At 55.4% G+C, this 21,634-nt stretch overlaps 1 protein-coding gene and 1 long non-coding RNA gene across 5 annotated transcripts in view; both read left to right on the top strand.

Annotated features, from left to right (window-relative positions):
• ASMTL (acetylserotonin O-methyltransferase like) overlaps positions 1-13,269 on the top strand; it is a 51,661-nt gene extending 38,392 nt beyond the window's left edge. For all 4 annotated transcript variants that reach the window (XM_054473296.2, XM_054473298.2, XM_063660939.1 and 1 more), the window contains 3 exons: positions 663-806; positions 6,358-6,480; positions 12,919-13,269. In XM_054473296.2, coding sequence (XP_054329271.1) covers positions 663-806; positions 6,358-6,480; positions 12,919-13,139 — 488 coding nt within the window. In that variant the 3' untranslated portion in view covers positions 13,140-13,269. The remainder of the gene's footprint in view (positions 1-662; positions 807-6,357; positions 6,481-12,918) is intronic.
• A 4,701-nt stretch (positions 13,270-17,970) lies between these two features.
• LOC129025659 (uncharacterized) lies at positions 17,971-18,237 on the top strand. The gene is made up of 3 exons (XR_008497350.1): positions 17,971-18,028; positions 18,061-18,130; positions 18,195-18,237. It is a non-coding gene; the product is annotated as an uncharacterized LOC129025659 (long non-coding RNA).
• Positions 18,238-21,634: the final 3,397 nt, after the last annotated feature.

The raw sequence follows: 21,634 nt of genomic DNA, 5'->3' as shown, positions 1-21,634 counted from the left end.
GTCTGCATCCCCATGGCAGGAAGGAGAAGGGAGGAATACAGTCCCCACCCCTGGGCTGAAAGGATTTCCCTGTAGGTCTGTGCCCCCCACACGTGGCCCAGAGTGGCTGCTGTAGCACTGGCCACCGTGTGTACATCCCCACGGCAGGAAAGAAAAGGGAGGAGTACAGCCCTCCACCCCTGGGCTCGAAGGATTTCCCTGTAGATCTGTGCCCCCGACACATGGGCCAGAGTGGCTGCTGTAGCACCGGCCACCATGTGTACATCCCCACGGCAGGAAAGAAAAGGGAGGAGTACAGCCCTCCACCCCTGAGCTCGAAGGATTTCCCTGTAGGTCTGTGCCCCCGACACGTGGCCCAGAGTGGCTGCTGCAGCACCGGCCATCGTGTGTACATCCCCACAGCAGGAAGAAGGGAGGAGTACAGCCCTCCACCCCTGGGCTGGAAGGATTTCCCTGCAGGTCTATGCCCCCACACTCACCTGCTTGTACAGTCTTGTCTGGGACACCAGTGAGCTCCCCACCGCTGGCTTCCCCTTCCAGCATGGGTCTCAGTGCCATGCCCTCGAATATTACTTCTGCCCCGGTTGAGCTTTGGAGAGTCGTCAGGGTTCCATGGGCGCCAGGACGACCTGGCCACAGAGCGTGCATTTGCTTCCCTGCAGGCTGCACGGGTGCACTGGCCCGAGAGCTGGCCCGTGAGTACCCTCGTATGCAGGTGACTGTGTTTGACCTCCCGGACATCATCGAGCTGGCCGCCCACTTCCAACCCGCCAGACCGCAGGCAGCGCAGATCCACTTCGCAGCAGGTGAGCCCTTCTGGTGTTCGCCCTGCTAACCTTTTCCAGGCTCCATCATCTCTTTCTAGACAGAGTGCATGGCTGTGTGCGCACCTGTGTTTTTGCCTGGGCGTTTCCATGGTGGGTATCTGTGTGCAAATGTGACTGTCTACTGTGCGTCTGTCTGTGTGCATGTGTATGTGCGTGTGTGGTGCTTGAGCATGTCTGTGCGTGACAATGTCTGTGTGTGTGTGTCTGCATCCGCATGTGTGTGCACATCTCTGGTGTGTGGTTGCATGTTTCTGTGAGGGTATGTGTGTGTGTCTGTGTGGGTATATGTGTGCATGTCCATCTGCATCTGTGTGCCTGTGGGTGTCTGTGTACATATATGACTGTTGTGCTCGTGTGTGTGTGTCTCTGTGCGCACGTGTGTCTGTGTGTGCATGTCTGTGTGTCTGCATCTGTGTGCATGGTGTGTCTCTGTCTTATGTGCATATGTAACTGCTGTGCTTCTGTGTCTGTGTCTCTGTGTGTATGTCTGTGTGTAGTATGTCCTTGTGTGTGTGTCTGTGCGTGAGACTGTCTGTGTCTCTGTCAGCGTGTGTGTGCACGTCTCTGTGGCGTGTGGTTGCATATGTTTCTGTGAGGGTATGCGTGTGCGTCTGTGTATGTGCGTCTCTGTGTGCCCGTGTATGTGTGCATTTGCGTGCATGCTGTGTGCTGGTAGGTGTCTGTGTGTGACTGCTGTGCTTGTGTGTCTGTGTCTCTGTGTGCATGTGTCTGTGTGTACATCTGTGTGTCTGCGTCTGTGTGCATGGTGTGTCTGTGTCTTGTGTGCATATGTAACTGCTGTGCTTGTGTTCTGTCTCTGTGCGTGCATGTCTGTGTGTTGTATGTCCTTGTGTGTGTGTCTCTGCGTGAAACTGTCTCTGGGTGTCTGTGTGCATGTGAACGTCTCTGTGATGTGTGGTTGCGTCTGTTTCTGTGAGGGTATGTGTGTGTGTCTGTGGGGGTATGTGTGCATGTCTGTGTGTGTGCATCTCTGTGTGTCCGTCTGTGTCTGAATCTGTGTGCATGCTGTGTGCCAGTGGTTGTGTGCATATGTGACTGCTGTGGTGTGTCTGTGTGTGCATGTTTGTGTGTCTGCATCTATGTGCATGGTGTGTGTCTGTGGGTGTCTCTGTGGATGTGACCGTCTGCTGTGCTTGTGTGTCTGTGTCTCTGTGTGTTTCTGAGTCTCTGTGTGCACGTCTCTGTGTGGGATGTCCTTGCATGCGTGTCTGTACGTCAGAATGTCTCCGTGTGTCTGAGTCCGTGTGTGTGTGTGCACATCTCTGTGGTGTGTATGTCTGAGTGTATGTGTGTCTGCGCATCTGTGTGGATATATGTGTGCCCATCTGTGTCTGTGTACATGGTGTGTGTGTGCATATGTCACTGCTGTGTCTGTGTGTACGTTTGTGTGTGCATGTGTCTGTGTGTGCATGACTGTGTGTGGTATGTCCTTGTGTGTCTGTGCATGAGAATGTGTCTGCATCTGCGTTTGTGTGTGTGCAACTCTCTGTGGTGTGTGCTTGCATGTGTCTGTGAGGGTATGTGTGTTTCCGTGCGTCTGTGTGGGTATATGTGTGTATGTCTGTGTGTCTGCGTCTCTGTGTGCATGTCTGTGTGTGTGTGCCTGTTGCCGTATCTGTGTGCCCATCTGTGCATTTGTCTGCATCTGTGTGTGCGTGTGTGCCTGTTGATCTCTGTGTGTGCCCATCTGTGCATGTCTGCATCTGTGTGCGTGTGCCTGTTGGTGTATCTGTGTATCCATGCGCGTGTGCCCGTTGGTGTATCTGTGTGTCCGTGCGTGTGTACCCATCTGTGTATGTCTGCGTCTGTGTGCGTGTGCCTGTTGGTGTATCTGTGTGTCCGTGCGTGTGCCCATCTGTGTATGTCTGCGTCTGTGTGCGTGTGCCTGTTGGTGTATCTGTGTGTCCGTGCGCGTGTACCCATCTGTGTATGTCTGCGTCTGTGTGCGTGTGCCTGTTGGTGTATCTGTGTGTCCGTGCGTGTGCCCATCTGTGTATGTCTGCGTCTGTGTGCGTGTGCCTGTTGGTGTATCTGTGTGTCCGTGCGTGTGCCCATCTGTGTATGTCTGCGTCTGTGTGCGTGTGCCTGTTGGTGTATCTGTGTGTCCGTGCGCGTGTACCCATCTGTGTATGTCTGCGTCTGTGTGCGTGTGCCTGTTGGTGTATCTGTGTGTCCGTGCATGTGTGTGCCCATCTGTGTATATCTGCGTCTGTGTGCGTGTGTGCCTGTCACTGTATCTCTGTGTCCGTGTGTGTGTGTGTGCCTGTCTTGTTGGTGTATCTGTGTCCATATGTGTGCCTGTCAGTGTATCTCTGTGTGTCCGTGCATGTGTCTGTGTGTGCGTCTTTGTGGTGTGTGCTTGCATGTGTGCCTTTGTGTCTGCATGTCTGTGCATCTGGATGGGTATGTGTGTGTGTGCCTGTGTGTCTGTGTCTGCATCCGTGGGTGTGTCTGTGTCTGCGTCCGTGGTTATGCCTGTGCCTCTGTGGGTCCACACAGACACGAGGGCATCTCCAAACAGGTGGACAAGGCTGGGAACAGTAGCTCACGCCTGTCATCCCAGCACTCTGGGAGGCTGAGGCGGGTGGATCCCCTGTGGTCAGGAGTTTGAGACCAGCCTGGCCAACATGGCGAAACCCCATCTCTACTAAAAATACAAAAATTAGCCGGGCATGGTGGCGGGCACCTGTAATCTCAGCTACTCAGGAGGCTGAGGCAGGAGAATCGCTTGAACCTGGGAGGCGGAGGTTGCAGTGAGCTGAGATCTCACCATTGCACTCCAGCCTGGGCAACAAGAGCGAAACGCCATCTCAAAAAAAAAAAAAAAAAAAAAAAGACAATGATAATAATAATGACAAATAAAAGTAAACAGGTAGACAGACGGCTGTGTGAAGTTATCATCGGTGCAACTGGCCGAGACGGAAGGGGACTGGAGATGGGGAACAGCCGAGATCAGCATTCATGGGCATCCACGGCACCAAGGTCACGGAAGGAACTGACCCAAGAGCCGGAACAGGGCGGCCTTAGGTTAGACTTGAAAAACTTCCCGGTGGCAGCTGCTGAGGCCAGGATGGATTGACACGAGACGCCCTGGCCAGGCGTGGTGGCTCACACCTGGAATCCCAGCACTCTGGCAGGCTGAGGCGGGTGGATCACCTGAGGTCAGGAGTTTGAGACCAGCCGGAGCAATACAGTGAAACCCCATCTCTACTAAAATTACAGAAATTAGCCGAGCATGGTGGTGGACTTCTGTAATCCCACCTATTAGGGAGGCTGAGGCAGGAGAATCCCTTGAACCTGGGAGGCAGAGCTTGCAGTGAGCTGAGATTGCGCCACTGCACTCCAGCCTGGGCAACAAAGCAAAACTCCATCTCAAAAAAATAAAAATAAAAAAAGAGACACCTGACTAGCTATAACTCAGCACCATCCGACAGCGGCCAGGCCTGTGGACGCAGGTGCTGGGGACCTCCATACCCCTCCCCTAGAGGTTCCTGGATGCTTTTCTAGTTTTTAAAAAAACAAACACAACCACCCAACAGCTCCTCCTGCAGGACGTCATGATAGCTGCGCTTCTGATTTGCCAGATCTGCAGAAACAGAAATGCCAAAGTTTATTTATTTTTGAACGGTGCCTCGCTCTGTCACCCAGGCTGGAGTGCAGTGGCATGATCTTAGCTCACTGCAACCTCCAGTTCCCGGGTTCAAGTGATCCTCCCACCTCAGCCTCCCGAGTAGCTGGGGTTACAGGTGTCCGCCACCACACCCGGCTAATTTTTGTATTTTTAGTAGAGATGGGATTTCACCACGTTGGCCAGGCTGGTCTCGAACTCCTGACCTCAGGTGATCCACCCGTCTTGGCCTCCCAAAGTGCTGGGATTACACCCCGCCCGGCTGGAAATGCTAAAGTTTAAAATCATGAGCCCTGAAAGAGCACCTTCTCCTCGCAGCTGGGGGAAAACAGCTCAGACTTCCCACCGCACACTCTTCCCACCCCTTCTTTCCCCTCATGCAACTCACAGCTTGCTATTTATCCTCTCCCAGTCCTGCAGACCAGAAGTCTGAGATCAAGGCATCTCAGGGCTGTGTTCCCTCTGGAGGCTCTAGGGGAGGATCCTTCCTGCCTCTCCCAGCTCCTGGGGTCTCCAGGTGTCCCTGGGCTTCTGACCACATCACTGCAGTCTCTGCCTCCATCTCCATGTGTCCTTCTCCTCTGTGTCTTTATCTCCTCTTCTGTCTCTTAGAAGGACACCTGTCATTGTATTTAGAGCTCACCTAATCCAGGGTGATCTCATCTCAAGATCCCCAACTTAATTACACCTGCAAAGACCTTATTTCTAAATGAGATTCTATTTACAAGTCTACGGGTTAGGATGCGAACAGATCTTTTGGAGGTCACCATCCAATCCATTGCAGTTGTGTTTGGTTCCTTCTGGGAGGCTCTAGGGGAGGGTCCTTCCTGTCTCTCCCAGCTCCTGGGGGCTCCCGGCGTCCCTGGGCTTGTGGCCGCATCACTCCAGTCTCTGCCTCCGTCTCCACGTGGCCTTCTCCTCTGTGTCTGTGTCTCTTCTGTCTCTTAGAAGGACACCTGTCGTTGGATTTAGGGGACACCCTACTCCAGGATGATCTCATATTGAAATTCTTTACTCAATGACATCCATAGAGACCCTATTTCCAGATAAGGTTCCATTCTCCGCGACTGAGGGTCAGCACCTGAATGTATCTTTTAAGGGGACACCATTCACTGCACTACAGCAGACCATCTTTTTATTTCAGCAGTTACGGAGCGCCGTGCAGCTACGCGCACACCCTCCCCCTGCCGCCCCCAACAGGCAACCCTCCTGGGGCGCCTGAATCAGGGGATCACCAGAGAAGGCCCCACCGTTGCCCACTCACTGGCAGTGCGGCCCCGACTCTCCCTGGCAGACGCCCATTTGTGCTGACTCTGCCTGCCTCGCCCAGGTGGTGCCCCTGAATTTCCTGCTTTTTTCGTCCCCTGCCTTCCTCTTTTTTTTTTTTTATTTTGTCAGTCAGGCTGGAGTGCAATGGCGCGATCTCAGCTCACTGCAACCTCCACCTCCTAGGTTCAAGCAATTCTCCTGCCTCAGCCTCCCAAGTAGCTGGAATTACAGGCACCCGCCACCCCATCCAGCTAATTTGTATTTTTAGTAGAGATGGGGTTTCACCGTGTTGCCCAGGCTGGTCTCGAACTCCTGAGCTCAGACAATCTGCCCACCTCAGGCTCCCAAAGTGCTGAGATTACAGGTGTGAGCCACTGTCCCCAGCGTTTTCTCAGCCGGAGCCAAACCGCACGGGCGTGACATCACTAACCAGCTCCTCATGGAGCTCTGTTCAAGTCCCCGCGGGGATATACTTCAGGAAGACCCATTCCCGCCCACACCCCTCTCTTCTCTGTCCCTGATTGAGGATGCAGGTGGCGGTCCCAGGATCTGTCCGGGGAGGACTGCTTCTTCCATACCTGACGGACGTGTCTCCTTTTGTCTTTAAACCAGGTGACTTTTTCAGGGACCCCCTCCCCAGCGCTGAGCTGTACGTCCTGTGCCGGATCCTGCATGACTGGCCAGACGACAAAGTCCACAAGTTACTCAGCAGGGTCGCTGAGAGCTGCAAGCCAGGTGAGAGCCCATTGTCAGGTTCGCTGTTTTTGTTAAGACGTAGTGTTTTGGGTTCAAGTTTTACAAGGAGGCCAGGAGTTCCAGACCAGCCTGGCCAACGTGGTGAAACCCCATCGCTACTAAAAATACAAAAATTAGCCAGGCGTGGTGGCTCATGCCTTAATCCAGCACTTTGGGAGGCAGAGGCAGGCGGATCACCTGGGGTCAGCAGTTCGAGACCAGCCTGGCCAATACAGTGAAATCCCATCTCTACTAAAAATACAAAAATTAGCCAGGTGTGGTAGTGCGCACCTATAATCCCAGGTACTTGGGAGGCTGAGGCAGGAGAATCGCTTGAACCTGGGAGGTGGAGGTTGCAGTGAGCCGAGACGGCGCCACCGCACTCCAGCCTGGGCGACGGAGTGAGGTTCTGTGTCAGAAAAAGAATTGGCTTATGTGATTTTGGAGGTTGGCAGGTCCAGCGTCTGGGTGAGAGGCCCCCTAAAGTGTGGAGGGTAAATCTGCTGTATTTAAAGTTGGCCAGTGTGGCCAGGTGTGGTGGCTCACACCTATCATCCCCACACTTCGGGAGGCCGAGGTGGGCAGATCACCTGAGGTCGGGGGTTTGAGACCAGCCTGGCCAACATGCTGAAACCCCGCCTCTATCAAAAACACAAAAAATTAGCCGGGCGTGATAGCGGGAACCTGTAATCCCAGCTACTCAGGAGGCTGAGGCAGGAGAATCGCTGAAACCTGGAGACGGAGGTTGCAGTGAGCCGACACTGCCACTGCACTCCAGCCTGGGTAACAGAGCGAGACTCCATCTCAAAAAAAAAAAAAGAGAAAATCCTAAAGAGAAAATATATTTACTATTCATGAAGTTGAAGTGGCTCATCATAAAGGTCTTCATTCTTGTTGTCTTCACATTGAGGAGGCTGCAGAGGAGGAGGAAGCCGTGGGCTGGACTTGCTGTCCCAGGGGTGGCCGAGGCACAGGGAAATCCACGAATGAGTGGAGTCTGCAGTTTAGAGCCGTGTTGCTGAAGTGTCAGCTGGATCTAATCTGTGTGTTTCTACACAGACACACGTGCACACACACACAGCACGCACCATCTCGGCTCAAAGCCTTCACATCAGGTTTTCCCCCGTCCACCCAGGCTGCTCCTGGAGCCTACTGGGGCTGCTGGAACCCCTGGCTCCAGGGCTTCGGGCCAGGGCTGCATATTGGATTTCCACAGTTGAACGAGCTGGCCCTGAGGGAATCTGGCGGGCGCTCAGCCTCCCTCAAGAGTTCAGGGTTGTTGCTGCAGTGAGAATTCCTGGAATATTTGCAGAGAACGCTTAATTATCTTAACAGAGCCAGGGCCTGGCACCTGCGCGTTGAAACAGGACTCCCCATAGGCTCAAATGGTCAAGAGACTTCCATCCTTTTCTCTCTCCCTCTCTCTCTCCTATCTCTCTCCTTCCTCTCTCCTTTCTCTCTCCTTCTTTCTCTGTGTATCTCTCTTTCTTTTTTTTTTGGAGACGGAGCCTCGCTCTGTCGCCCAGGCTGGAGTGCAGTGGCACGATCTCGGCTCTCCATAACCTCCACCCCCAGGGTTCAAGTGATTCTCCTGCCTCAGCCTCCCGAGTAGCTGGGATTACGGGCACATGCCACCATGCCCGGCTAATTTTGTATTTTTAATAGAGACGGGGTTTCACCATGTTGGTCAGGCTGGTCTCGAACTCCCAACCTCAGGTGATCCACCCACCTGGGACTCCCAAAGTGCTGGGATTACAGGCGTGAGCCACCTCGCCCGGCTCTCTTTATATTATATGTTTTGAGACGAGGTCTCACTCTGCTTCCCAGGCTGGTGTGCAGTGGTGCAGTCATAGCTCACTGCAGCCTTGACCTCCTAGGCTCAAGCTATCCTCCCACCTCAGCCTCCTGAGTAGCTGGAAGTACAGGCATGCATCACCATGCCCAGCTAATTTTTTAAGAAGTTTTTTCTGAGACTGGGCACAGTGGCTCACACCCGTAATCCCAGCACTTTGGGAGGCCAAAGCGGGCAGATCTCGAGGTCAGGAGTTCGAGACCAGCCTAAGCCACGTGGTGAAACCCTGCCTCTACTAAAAATACAAAAATTAGCCCGGCGTAGTGGTGCACGCCTGTAATTCTAGCTACTCAGGAGGCTGAGGCAGGACATCACTTGAACCTGGGAGGCGAAGGTTGCAGTGAGCAGAGATCGCGCCACTGCACTCCAGCCTGGACGACACAGCAAGACTCCGTCTCAAAAAAAAAAAAAGTTTTTTGTGGAGATGGGAGTCTCCCTCTGTCACCCAGGCTGGAGTGCAGTGGTGTCATCACAGTTCACTGCAGCCTTGACCTCCTGCGCTCAAGCAATCCTCCTGCCTCAGCCTCCCGAGTATTTGGGAGTACAAGCATTTGTCATCATGCCCTGTTAGGTTTTTTTAAATTTTTTTGTAGAGATGGGATCTTGCTGTTGCCCAGGCTACCCTCAAACTCCTGGGCTCAAGCAATCCTCCTACCTCAGCCTCCCAAAATGCTGGGGTTAAAGATATGAGCCACTGCACCCGGCCTCTGTCTGTCTTTCTCTCTCTTCTCCCTCTTCCTCTCTGTCTCCTCCTCTGTGTGTCTTTTTAGGTATCTCATCTATCATCAATCTCTGTTTTTCCTCCCTCCACCTTCCTCCTTTCCTTCCTTATCTATCTTCTCTGTCTCTTCCTCCCTCTCTCCACCCGTCTCTGTCTCTCTTTATACATTTATCATTCTTTTTTTAAAAAAATAAAATAGAGACAGGGTCTCACTATGTTACTCAGGTTGGTTTCAAACTCCTGGGCTCAAACTATCCTCCCACCTCAGCCTCCCAAAGTGCTGGGATTACAGGTGTGAGCCACTGCGTCTGGCCTTCTAACAATGCTCTGTCACCTATCTGTCATCTGTCTATCATTTATTATCTATCCATCCATCCATTATCTACCTACCCATCATCTACCATCTATTCACACATCCATCCATCTCATCCATGCGTCCATGTATCCATCCATTCATCTACCTACCTACCCATCATCTACCATCTATTCACCCAGCCATCCATCTCATCCATGCATCCATCTATCCATCTACCTACCTACCCATCATCTACCATCTATACACCCAGCCATCCATCTCATCCATGCATCCATCTATCCATCCATCCATTCATCCACCTACCCATCATCTACCATCTATTCACCCATCCATCCATCTAATCCATGCATCCATCTATCTACCTACCCATCATCTACCATCTGTTCACCCATCCATCCATCTCATCCATGCATCCATCTATCCATCTATTCATCTATGTACCCATCATCTACCATCTATTTACCCATCCATCCATCTCATCCATGCACCCATCTATCCATCCACTCATCTATCTACCTACCCATCATCTACTATCTATTCACCCATCCATCCATCTCATGCATGCATCCATCTATCTATCCATTCATCTGCCTACCTACCCATCATCTACCATCTATTCACTCATCCATCCATCTCATGCATGCATCCATCTATCCATCCATTCATCTACCTACTTAACCATCATGTACCATCTATTCACCCATCCATCCATCCATCTATCCATCCATCCATCTACCTACATACCCATCAGCTAACATCTGTTCACCCAACCATCCATCTCATCCATGCATCCATCTATCCATCCATTCATCTATCTACCTACCCATCATCTACCATCTATTCACCAATCCATCCATCTCATGAATGCATCCATCTATCCATCCATTCATCTACCTACCTGCCCATCACCTACCATCTATTCACCCATCCATCCATCTCATCCATGCATCCATCTATCCATCCATCTATCAACCTACCCATCATGTACCATCTATTCACTCATCCATCCATCTCATCCATGCATCCATCTATCCATCCATCTATCAACCTACCCATCATGTACCATCTATTCACTCATCCATCCATCTCATCCATGCATCCATCTATCCATCCATTCATCTATCAACCTACCCATCATGTACCATCTATTCACTCATCCATCCATCTCATCCATGCATCCATCTATCCATCCATTCATCTATCTACCCATCACCTACCATTTATTCACCCAGCTATCCTTCTCATCCATGCATCCATCTATCCATCCATTCATCTACCTACCCATCATCTACCATCTATTCACCCATCCATCCATCCATCTAATCCATGCATCCATCTATCTACCTACCCATTATCTACCATCTGTTCACCCATCCATCCATCTCATCCATGCACCCATCTATCCATCCATTCATCTACCTACCCATCATCTACCATCTATTCACTCATCCATCCATCTCATGCATGCATCCCTCTATCCATCCATTCATCTACCTACTTAACCATCACCTGCTATCTATTCACCCATCCATCCATCACATCCATGCATCCATCTATACATCCATCTACCTACCTACCCATCTATTCACCCATCCATCCATCTCATCCATCTCATCCATGCACCCATCTATCCATCCATCCATCCATCCACCTACCTACCCATCATCTACCATCTATTCACCCATCCATCACATCCATACATCCATCTATCCATCCATTCATCTATGTACCCATCACCTACCATCTATTCACCCAGCTATCCATCTCATCCATGCATCCATCTATCCATCCATTCATCTATCTATCTACCCATCACCTATCATCTATTCACCCATCCATCCATCTCATCCATGCATCCATCTATCCATCTACCTACCTACCCATCATCTACCATCTATACACCCAGCCATCCATCTCATCCATGCATCCATCTATCCATCCATCCATTCATCTACCTACCTATTATCTACCATCTATTCACCCATCCATCCATCTAATCCATGCATCCATCTATCTACCTACCCATCATCTACCATCTGTTCACCCATCCATCCATCTCATCCATGCATCCATCTATCCATCTATTCATCTATCTATGTACCCATCATCTACCATCTATGTACCCATCATCTACCATTTATTTACCCATCCATCCGTCTCATCCATGCACCCATCTATCCATCCACTCATTTATCTACCTACCCATCATCTACTATCTATTCACCCATCCATCCATCTCATGCATGCATCCATCTGTCTATCCATTCATCTACCTACCTACCCATCATCTACCATCTATTCACTCACCCATCCATCTCATGCATGCATCCATCTATCCATCCATTCATCTACCTACTTAACCATCATGTACCATCTATTCACCCATCCATCCATCCATCCATCTATCCATCCATCCATCTACCTAAGTACCCATCAGCTACCATCTGTTCACCCAACCATCCATCTAATCCATGCATCCATCTATCCATCCATTCATCTATCTACCTACCCATCATCTACCATCTATTCACCCATCCATCCATCTCATCCATACATCCATCTATCCATCCATTCATCTATCTACCCATCATCTACCATCCGTTCACCCATCCATCTCATCCATGCATCCATCTATCCATCCATTCATCTACCTGCCCACCATGTACCATCTATTCACCCATCCATCCATCTCATCCATGCATCCATCTATCCATCCATTTATCTATCTACCCATCATCTACCATCAGTTCACCCATCCATACATCTATCCATCCATTCATCTATCTACCTGCCCATCATGTACCATCTATTCACCCATCCATCACATCCATGCATCCATCTATTCATCTTCCTACTGACCCATCATCTACCATCTATTCACCCATGCATCCATCTCATCCATACATCCATGTATCCATCCATTCATCTACCTACGTACCCATCATCTACCATCTATTCACCCATCCATCCATCCATCCCATCCATGCATCCATCTATCCATCCATTCATCTATCTACGTACCCATCATCTACCATCTAGTCATCCGTTCATGCATCTCATCCATGCATCTATCTATCCATCCATCCATCTTCCTACCTACCTATCATCTACCATCTATTCACCCATCCATCCATGTCATACATGCATCCATCTATCCAACCATCCATCTACCTACCCATCACTTACCATCTGTTCATCCATCCATCCTTCTCATCCATGCGTCCACTTATCCATCCATCTTTCTAGCTACCTACCCACCCATCATCTACCATCTGTTCATCCATGCATCCAGGAGAACCGGAAAAGGCCCAGGTGATACATCCATCTATCCATCCATCTTTCGATCAAATCTTCTTCTCCCTGTCTGTCCGCCCTGCATTAAGTCTCTGTCTCTCTCCCCTCCCCTATCTGTGTGGGCCCCCTGGGCAAGGGTTCTCGGCTGCCTCTGCCCACCGTTCTGAGCTCCTGTTGCCTGCTGTGTCCCCTGTGTCCCGCTGAAGGATCGCCACCTGGCTGGCCAGGACTCCAGCTCTCTGCTCTCTCCCTCAGGGGCCGGCCTGCTGCTGGTGGAGATGCTCCTGGATGAGGAGAAGAGGGTGGCGCAGCGCGCCCTGATGCAGTCGCTGAACATGCTGGTGCAGACTGAAGGCAGGGAGCGGAGCCCGGGCGAGTATCAGTGCTTGCTGGAGCTGCACGGCTTCCACCAGGTGCAGGTGGTGCACTTGGGGGGTGTCCTGGATGCTATCTTGGCCACCAAAGTGGCCCCCTGAAATCCAGGCAGCATGTTCATTATAGGGATGTCCTCCCCCAGGCTGCAGGTGGACTGCCCGGTCCCCAAGTACCATAGGACAGTCACATAGGAGCGTGTAGTTGTGACTGAATAAAGAAAGCAAAAGCCTGTCCGTGCCTCCTCCGTAGGGGTTTTGATGAGAGAGAAGGCTGCATTTAGGGAGGAGGAGAGAGAGGCTGCATTTTGGGAGGAAGAGAAAGAGGCTGCATTTGGGGAGGAGGGGAAGGAGGCGGCATTTGGGGAGCAGGGGACAGAGGCTGCATTTGGGGAGGGGGAAGGAGGCTGCATTTGGGGAGGACAGGAGGCTGCATTTGGGGAGGAGAGGAGGCTGCATTCGGGGAGGAGAGGATGGAGGCTGCATTTGGGGAGGAGGGGAAGGAGGCTGCATTGGGGAGGAGGGAGGAGATGGAGGCTGCATTTGGGGGGGAGGGGGAACAGAGGCTGCATTTGGGGAGGAGGGGAAGGAGGCTGCATTTGGGGAGGGGGGAAGGAGGCTGCATTTGGGGAGGAGGGGAACAGAGGGCACATTTTGGGAGGGGGAAGGAGGCTGCATTTGGGGAGGAGGAGAAGGAGGCTGCATTCGGGAAGGAGGAGATGGAGGCTGCATTGGAGGAGGAGGGGAAGGAGGCTGACTTGGGGAGGAGGGAGGAGGTGGAGGCTGCATTCAGGGAGGAGGGGAAGGAGGCTGCATTCGGGGAGAAGGGGAAGGAGACTGCATTCGGGGAGGAGGGGAAGGAGGCTGCATTCGGGGAGGAGAGGAAGCAGGCTGCATTTGGGGAGGGAGATGGAGGCTGCATTTCGGGAGGAGAGGAAGGAGGCTGCATTTGGGGAGGGGGGAAGGAGGCTGCATTTAGGGAGGGGGGAAGGAGGCTGCATTTGGGGAGGGGGGAAGGAGGCTGCATTTGGGGAGGAGGGGAACAGAGGCTGCATTTGGGGAGGAGGGGAAGAAGCCGGCATTTGGGGAGTGGGAACAGAGGCTGCATTTTGGGAGGATGAGAAGGAGGCTGCATTCGGGAAGGAGGGGATGGAGGCTGCATTGGAGGAGGAGGGGAAGGAGGCTGACTTGGGGAAGAGGGAGGAGATGGAGGCTGCATTTGGGGAGGAGGGAAAGGAGGCTGCATTCGGGGAGGAGGGGAAGGAGGTGGCATTTGAGGAGGAGGGGAAGCAGGCTGCATTTGGGGAGGAGGGGAAGCAGGCTGCATTTGGGGAGGAGGGGAAAGAGGCTGCATTTGGGGAGGGAGGAAGGAGGCTGCATTTGGGGAGGAGGGGAACAGAGGCTGCATTTGGGGAGGAGGGGAACAGAGGCTGCATTTGGGGAGGAGGGGAAGGAGGCGGCATTTGGGGAGTGGGAACAGAGGCTGCATTTTGGGAGGGGGAAGGAGGCTGCATTTGGGGAGGAGGAGGAGGAGGCTGCATTCGGGAAGGAGAGGATAGAGGCTGCATTGGAGGAGGAGAAGGAGGCTGACTTGAGGAGGGAGGGAGGAGGTGGAGGCTGCATTCGGGGAGGAGGAGAAGGAGGCTGCATTTGGGAAGGAGGAGACAAAGGCTGCATTTGGGGAGGAGGGGAAGGAGGTGGCATTTGGGGAGGAGGGGAAGGAGGCTGCATTGGGGAGGAGGGGAAGGAGGCTGCATTGGGGAGGAGGGGAAGGAGGCGGTATTTGGGGAGTGGGAACAGAGGCTGCATTTTGGGAGGGGGAAGGAGGCTGCATTTGGGGAGGAGGAGGAGGAGGAGGCTGCATTCGGGAAGGAGGGGATAGAGGCTGCATTAGAGGAGGAGAAGGAGGCTGACTTGGGGAGGAGGGAGGAGGTGGAGGCTGCATTCGGGGAGGAGGAGAAGGAGGCTGCATTTAGGAAGGAGGAGACAAAGGCTGCATTTGGGGAGGAGGGGAAGGAGGTGGCATTTGGGGAGGAGGGGAAAGAGGCAGCATTTGGGGAGGGGGGGCCAGAGGCTGCATTTGGGGAGGAGGGGAAGGAGGCTGCATTGGGGAGGAGGGGAAGGAGGCTGCATTGGGGAGGAGGGGAAGGAGGCTGCATTGGGGAGGAGGGGAAGGAGGCTGCATTTGGGGAGGAGGGGAAGGAGGCTGCATTTGGGGAGGAGGGGAAGGAGGCTGCATTTGGGAAGGAGGAGACAAAGGCTGCATTTGGGGAGGAGGAGAAGGAGGCGGCATTTGGGGAGGAGGGGAAGGAGGTGGCATTTGGGGAGGAGGGGAAGGAGGTGGCATTTGGGGAGGGGGGGCCAGAGGCTGCATTTGGGGAGGAGGGGAAGGAGGCTGCATTTGGGGAGGAGGAGAGAAAGGAGGCTGTATTGGGGGAGGAGGGGGAAAAGGCTGCATTTGGGGAGTGGGGACAGAGGCTGCATTTGGGGAGGGGGAAAGGAGGCTGCATTCAGGGAGGAGGGGATGGAGACTGAATTGGGGGAGGAGGGGATGGAGGCTGCATTTTTAGAGGAGGAGATGGAGGCTGCATTCAAGGAGGAGGGGATAGAGGGACAGCCAGGGATAACTGTTCAGCCCAGCGGATGTCCTGGGAGCCAGCAGCCTTCCAGAGTAGCTGGTGGGGACTCCTGGGGAGAGCGGTGGGGACAGGGCTTTCTCCTACCTCCTAGCAGGCCGACGGCTGCTGTGACGGTGCCGTCTACCAGGCAGGGTCTCAGTCCTCCACACTCCAGCCTGCTTCTTCCCATCTTCTGCACGATTTCCAGTGTGTTTCCTCCGTGGGACGCCATTGCTGCCGCTCACCCCTGGACGCCCACAGGCCATGGAGTGGCAGTTCTCTGGGCGGCTTCCATCTCTCCTGCCTTGGTGCAGAGACTGTCACGAGCGGGACCTCCCCAGTCCCTGCTGCAGGGCTGAAATGCGTCTGTAAAACCCCCCCGAGCCCAGGCAGGCCAGACTCACACCCGCCCCGTGAGGCCCACCTGGGCACACGCTCACTGCGGTTGTAGGGAGCTCAACGCATCCACGTTTTCCCCGTGCTCTGCTCCCAGTTCCTGCTGCCAGGCTGTGTCCCGACCCTCAGACCTCAGTTCGCCCTCTGGTGCCCACACAGCCTCCTTTCCTCCCTGGCCCCCCACCAGGGAATGGCTGGGCCAACCTGGGGCTGGGTTGGGGTGGAGCCGTTTAACTCACAGCCTTGACCTCAAAGAGGCACCGAGGTTCAGGCGGCATCTGCAAAGTGGGGAGAACCGGAGCAGGCCCAGGTGCTGTTTCAACGGCGCATGCACCCAGCTTATCCGTTCCTGGGCTGGACGTCAGTCTGTGTTACATTTCAGCTGCTTCCATTTTTATGAGACGGATTCTGGAGTTTCGCTCTTCTTGCCCAGACTGGAATGCAGTAGTGCAATCTCGGCTCACTGCAACCTCCGCCTCCCGGGCGGCCTATTTCAAGGTGCAAGCCCCGCCTCCCAGGCGGCCTCTTTCAAGGCGCAAGCCCCGCCTCCCGGGCGGCCTATTTCAAGATGCAAGCTCCGCCTCCTGGGCGGCCTATTTCAAGGCGCAAGCCCCGCCTACTGGGCGGCCTATTTCAAGGTGCAAGCCCCGCCTCCTAGGCCTATTTCAAGATGCAAGCTCCGCCTCCTGGGCGACCTATTTCAAGGCGCAAGCCCCGCCCCCCGGGCGGCCTATTTCAAGGCGCAAGCCCCGCCTCCTAGCCGTATTTCAAGGTGCAAGCCCCGCCCCCCGGGCGGCCTATTTCAAGGCGCAAGCCCCGCCTCCTAGCCGTATTTCAAGGTACAAGCCCCGCCTCCCAGGCGGCCTATTTCAAGGTGCAAGCCCCGCCTCCTGGGCAGCCTATTTCAAGGTGCAAGCCCTGCCTCCCGGGCGGCCTAGTTCAAGGTGCAAGCTCCGCCGCCCGGGCGGCCTATTTCAAGGCACAAGCCCCGCCTCCTAGCCGTATTTCAAGGTGAAAGCCCCGCCTCCCAGCCGTATTTCAAAGTGCAAGCCCCGCCTCCCAGGCAGCCTATTCAAGGTACAAGCCCCGCCTCCTAGCCATATTTCAACGCGGAAGCCCCGCCTCCTAGACGTATTTCAAGGTGCAAGCCCCGCCTCCCAGGTAGCCTGTTTCAAGGTACAAGCCCCGCCTCCTACCCGTATTTCAAGGTGCAAACCCCACCTCCCGGGCGGCCTATTTCAAGGCGCAAGCTCCGCCTACTGGGCGGCCTATTTCAAGGCGCAAGCCCCGCCTTCTAGGCCTATTTCAATATGCAAGCCCCACCTCCTAAGCCTATTTCAAGGTGCAAGCCCCGCCTCCCGGGCGGCCTATTTCAAGGCACAAACCCCGCCTCCTGGCCGTATTTCAAGGTGCAAGCCCCGCCTTCTAGCCGTATTTCAAGGTGCAAGCCCCGCCTCCCGGGCGGCCTATTTCAAGGTGCAAGCCCCGCCTCGTAGTCGTATTTCAAGGCGCAAGCCCCGCCTCCCGGGCGGCCTATTTCAAGGCGCAAGCTCCGCCTCCCGGGCAGCCTATTTCAAGGTGCAAGCCCCGCCTCCTAACCGTATTTCAAGGTGCTAGCCCCACCTCCCAGGCAGCCCATTTCAAGGTACAAGCCCCGCCTCCTAGCCGTATTTCAAGGTGCAAGACCCGCCTCCCGGGCGGCCTATTTCAAGGCGCAAGCCCCGCCTCCCGAGCGGCCTATTTCAAGGCGCAAGCCCCGCCTCCTGGGCGGCCTATTTCAAGGCGCAGGCCCCGCCTCCTAGCCGTATTTCAAGGCGCAGGCCCTGTCTCCTAGCCGTATTTCAAGGCGCAAGCCCCGCCTCCCAGGCTGCCTATTTCAAGATACAAGCCCCGCCTCCTAGCCGTATTTCAACGCGGAAGCCCCGCCTCCTAGCCGTATTTCAAGGCGCAAGCCCCGCCTCCCAGGTAGCCTATTTCAAGGTACAAGCCCCGCCTCCTACCCGTATTTCAAGGTGCAAACCCCGCCTCCCGGGCGGCCTATTTCAAGGCGCAAGCCCCGCCTCCCGGGCGGCCTATTTCAAGGTACAAGCCCCGCCTCCTAGCCGTATTTCAAGGTACAAGCCCCGCCTCCTAGCCATATTTCAAGGTGCAAGCCCCGCCTCCCGGGCGGCCTATTTCAAGGCTCAAGCCCCGCCTCCTAGCCGTATTTCAAGGTGCAAGCCCCACCTCCCAGGCAGCCCATTTCAAAGTACAAGCCCCGCCTCTTAGCCGTATTTCAAGGTGCAAGCCCCGCCTCCCGGGCGGCCTATTTCAAGGCACAAGCTCCGCCTCCCGGGCAGCCTATTTCAAGGTGCAAGCCCCGCCTCCTAGCCGTATTTCAAGGTGCTAGCCCCACCTCCCAGGCAGCCCATTTCAAGGTACAAGCCCCGCCTCCTAGCCGTATTTCAAGGTGCAAGACCCACCTCCCGGGCGGCCTATTTCAAGGCGCAAGCCCCGCCTCCCGGGCGGCCTATTTCAAGGCGCAAGCCCCGCCTCCCGAGCGGCCTATTTCAAGGCGCAAGCCCCGCCTCCTGGGCGGCCTATTTCAAGGCGCAGGCCCCGCCTCCTAGCCGTATTTCAAGGCGCAGGCCCCGTCTCCTAGCCGTATTTCAAGGCGCAAGCCCCGCCTCCCAGGCTGCCTATTTCAAGATACAAGCCCCGCCTCCTAGCCGTATTTCAACGCGGAAGCCCCGCCTCCTAGCCGTATTTCAAGGCGCAAGCCCCGCCTCCCAGGCAGCCTATTTCAAGGTACAAGCCCCGCCTCCTACCCGTATTTCAAGGTGCAAACCCCGCCTCCCGGGCGGCCTATTTCAAGGTACAAGCCCCGCCTCCTAGCCGTATTTCAAGGTACAAGCCCCGCCTCCTAGCCGTATTTCAAGGTGCAAGCCCCGCCTCCTAGCTGTATTTCAAGGTGCAAGCCTCGCCTCCCGGGCGGCCTATTTCAAGGCTCAAGCCCCGCCTCCTAGCCGTATTTCAAGGTGCAAGCCCCACCTCCCAGGCAGCCCATTTCAAAGTACAAGCCCCGCCTCTTAGCCGTATTTCAAGGTGCAAGCCCCGCCTCCCGGGCGGCCTATTTCAAGGTGCAAGCCCCGCCTCGTAGTCGTATTTCAAGGTGCAAGCCCCGCCTCCCGGGCGGCCTATTTCAAGGCACAAGCTCCGCCTCCCGGGCAGCCTATTTCAAGGTGCAAGCCCCGCCTCCTAGCCGTATTTCAAGGTGCTAGCCCCACCTCCCAGGCAGCCCATTTCAAGGTACAAGCCCCGCCTCCTAGCCGTATTTCAAGGTGCAAGACCCGCCTCCGGGGCGGCCTATTTCAAGGCGCAAGCCCCGCCTCCCGGGCGGCCTATTTCAAGGCGCAAGCCCCGCCTCCTGAGCAGCCTATTTCAAGGCGCAAGCCCCGCCTCCTGGGCGGCCTATTTCAAGGCGCAGGCCCCGCCTCCTAGCCGTATTTCAAGGCGCAGGCCCCGTCTCCTAGCCGTATTTCAAGGCGCAAGCCCCGCCTCCCAGGCTGCCTATTTCAAGATACAAGCCCCGCCTCCTAGCCGTATTTCAACGCGGAAGTCCCGCCTCCTAGCCGTATTTCAAGGCGCAAGCCCCGCCTCCCAGGTAGCCTATTTCAAGGTACAAGCCCCGCCTCCTACCCGTATTTCAAGGTGCAAACCCCGCCTCCCGGGCAGCCTATTTCAAGGCGCAAGCCCCGCCTCCCGGGCGGCCTATTTCAAGGTACAAGCCCCGCCCCCTAGCCGTATTTCAAGGTACAAGCCCCGCCTCCTAGCCGTATTTCAAGGTGCAAGCCCCGCCTCCTAGCTGTATTTCAAGGTGCAAGCCTCGCCTCCCGGGCGGCCTATTTCAAGGCTCAAGCCCCGCCTCCTAGCCGTATTTCAAGGTGCAAGCCCCGCCTCCTAGCCGTATTTCAAGGTGCAAGCCCCGCCTCCTAGCTGTATTTCAAGGTGCAACCCTCGCCTCCCGGGCGGCCTATTTCAAGGCTCAAGCCCCGCCTCCTAGCTGTATTTGAAGGTGCAAGCCCCACCTCCCAGGCAGCCCATTTCAAAGTACAAGCCCCGCCTCTTAGCCGTATTTCAAGGTGCAAGCCCCGCCTCCCGGGCGGCCTATTTCAAGGTGCAAGCCCCGCCTCGTAGTCGTATTTCAAGACGCAAGCCCCGCCTCCCGGGCGGCCTATTTCAAGGCGCAAGCTCCGCCTCCCGGGCAGCCTATTTCAAGGTGCAAGCCCCGCCTCCTAGCCGTATTTCAAGGTGCTAGCCCCACCTCCCAGGCAGCCCATTTCAAGGTACAAGCCCCGCCTCCTAGCCGTATTTCAAGGTGCAAGCCCCGCCTCCTAGTCGTATTTCAAGGTGCAAGCCCCGCCTCCCGGGCAGCCTATTTCAAGGTGCAAGCCCCGCCTCCCGGGCAGCCTATTTCAAGGCGCAAGCCCCGCCTCCCGGGCGGCCTATTTCAAGGCGCAAGCCCCGCCTCCCAGGCAGCCTATTTCAAGGTGCAAGCCCTGCCTCCCGGGCGGCCTAGTTCAAGGCGCAAGCTCCACCTCCCGGGCGGCTTATTTCAAGGCACAAGCCCCGCCTCCCGGGCAGCCTATTTCAAGGTGCAAGCCCCGCCTCCTGGGCGGCCTATTTCAAGGTGCAAGCCCTGCCTCCCGGGCGGCCTAGTTCAAGGCGCAAGCTCCACCTCCCGGGCGGCTTATTTCAAGGCACAAGCCCCGCCTCCTAGCCGTATTTCAAGGTGCAAGCCCCGCCTCCCAGGCAGCCTATTTCAAGACGCAAGCCCCGCCTCCCGGGCGGCCTATTTCAAGGCACAAGCCCCGCCTCCCGGGCGGCCTATTTCAAGGTACAAGTCCCGCCTCTTAGCCGTATTTCAAGGTGCAAGCCCCGCCTCCTGGGCGGCCTATTTCAAGGTGCAAGCCCCGCCTCGTAGTCGTATTTCAAGGCGCAAGCCCCGCCTCCCGGGCGGCCTATTTCAAGGGGCAAGCTCCGCCTCCCGGGCGGCCTATTTCAAGGGGCAAGCCCCGCCTCCCGGGCGGCCTATTTCAACGCGCAAGCCCCGCCTCCTAGCCGTATTTCAAGGTACAAGCCCCGCCTCCCAGGCAGCCTGTTTCAAGGTGCAAACCCCGCCTCCCAGGCGGCCTATTTCAACGTGCAAGTCCTGCCTCCCGGGCAGCCTATTTCAAGGCGCAAGCTCCGCCTCCTGGGCGGCCTATTTCAAGGTGCAAGCCCCGCCTTCTAGGCCTAGTTCAAGGCGCAGGCCCCGCCTCCTAGGCCTATTTCAAGATGCAAGCCCCGCCTCCTAGCCCTATTTCAAGATGCAAGCCCCTCCTCCCGGGCGGCCTATTTCAGGGTACAAGCCCCGCCTCCTAGCCGTATTTCAAGGTGCAAGCCCCGCCTCCTAGCCGTATTTCAAGGTGCAAGCCCCGCCTCCCAGGTAGCCTATTTCAAGGTACAAGCCCTGCCTCCTAGCCGTATTTCAAGGTGCAAGCCCCGCCTCGTAGTCGTATTTCAAGGCGCAAGCCCCGCCTCCCGGGCGGCCTATTTCAAGGCGCA

The sequence above is a fragment of the Pongo pygmaeus genome, chromosome Y, assembly GCF_028885625.2.
Source record: "Pongo pygmaeus isolate AG05252 chromosome Y, NHGRI_mPonPyg2-v2.0_pri, whole genome shotgun sequence".
NCBI lineage: Eukaryota > Metazoa > Chordata > Mammalia > Primates > Hominidae > Pongo > Pongo pygmaeus.
This window is presented reverse-complemented; position numbering and strand designations above follow the sequence as displayed.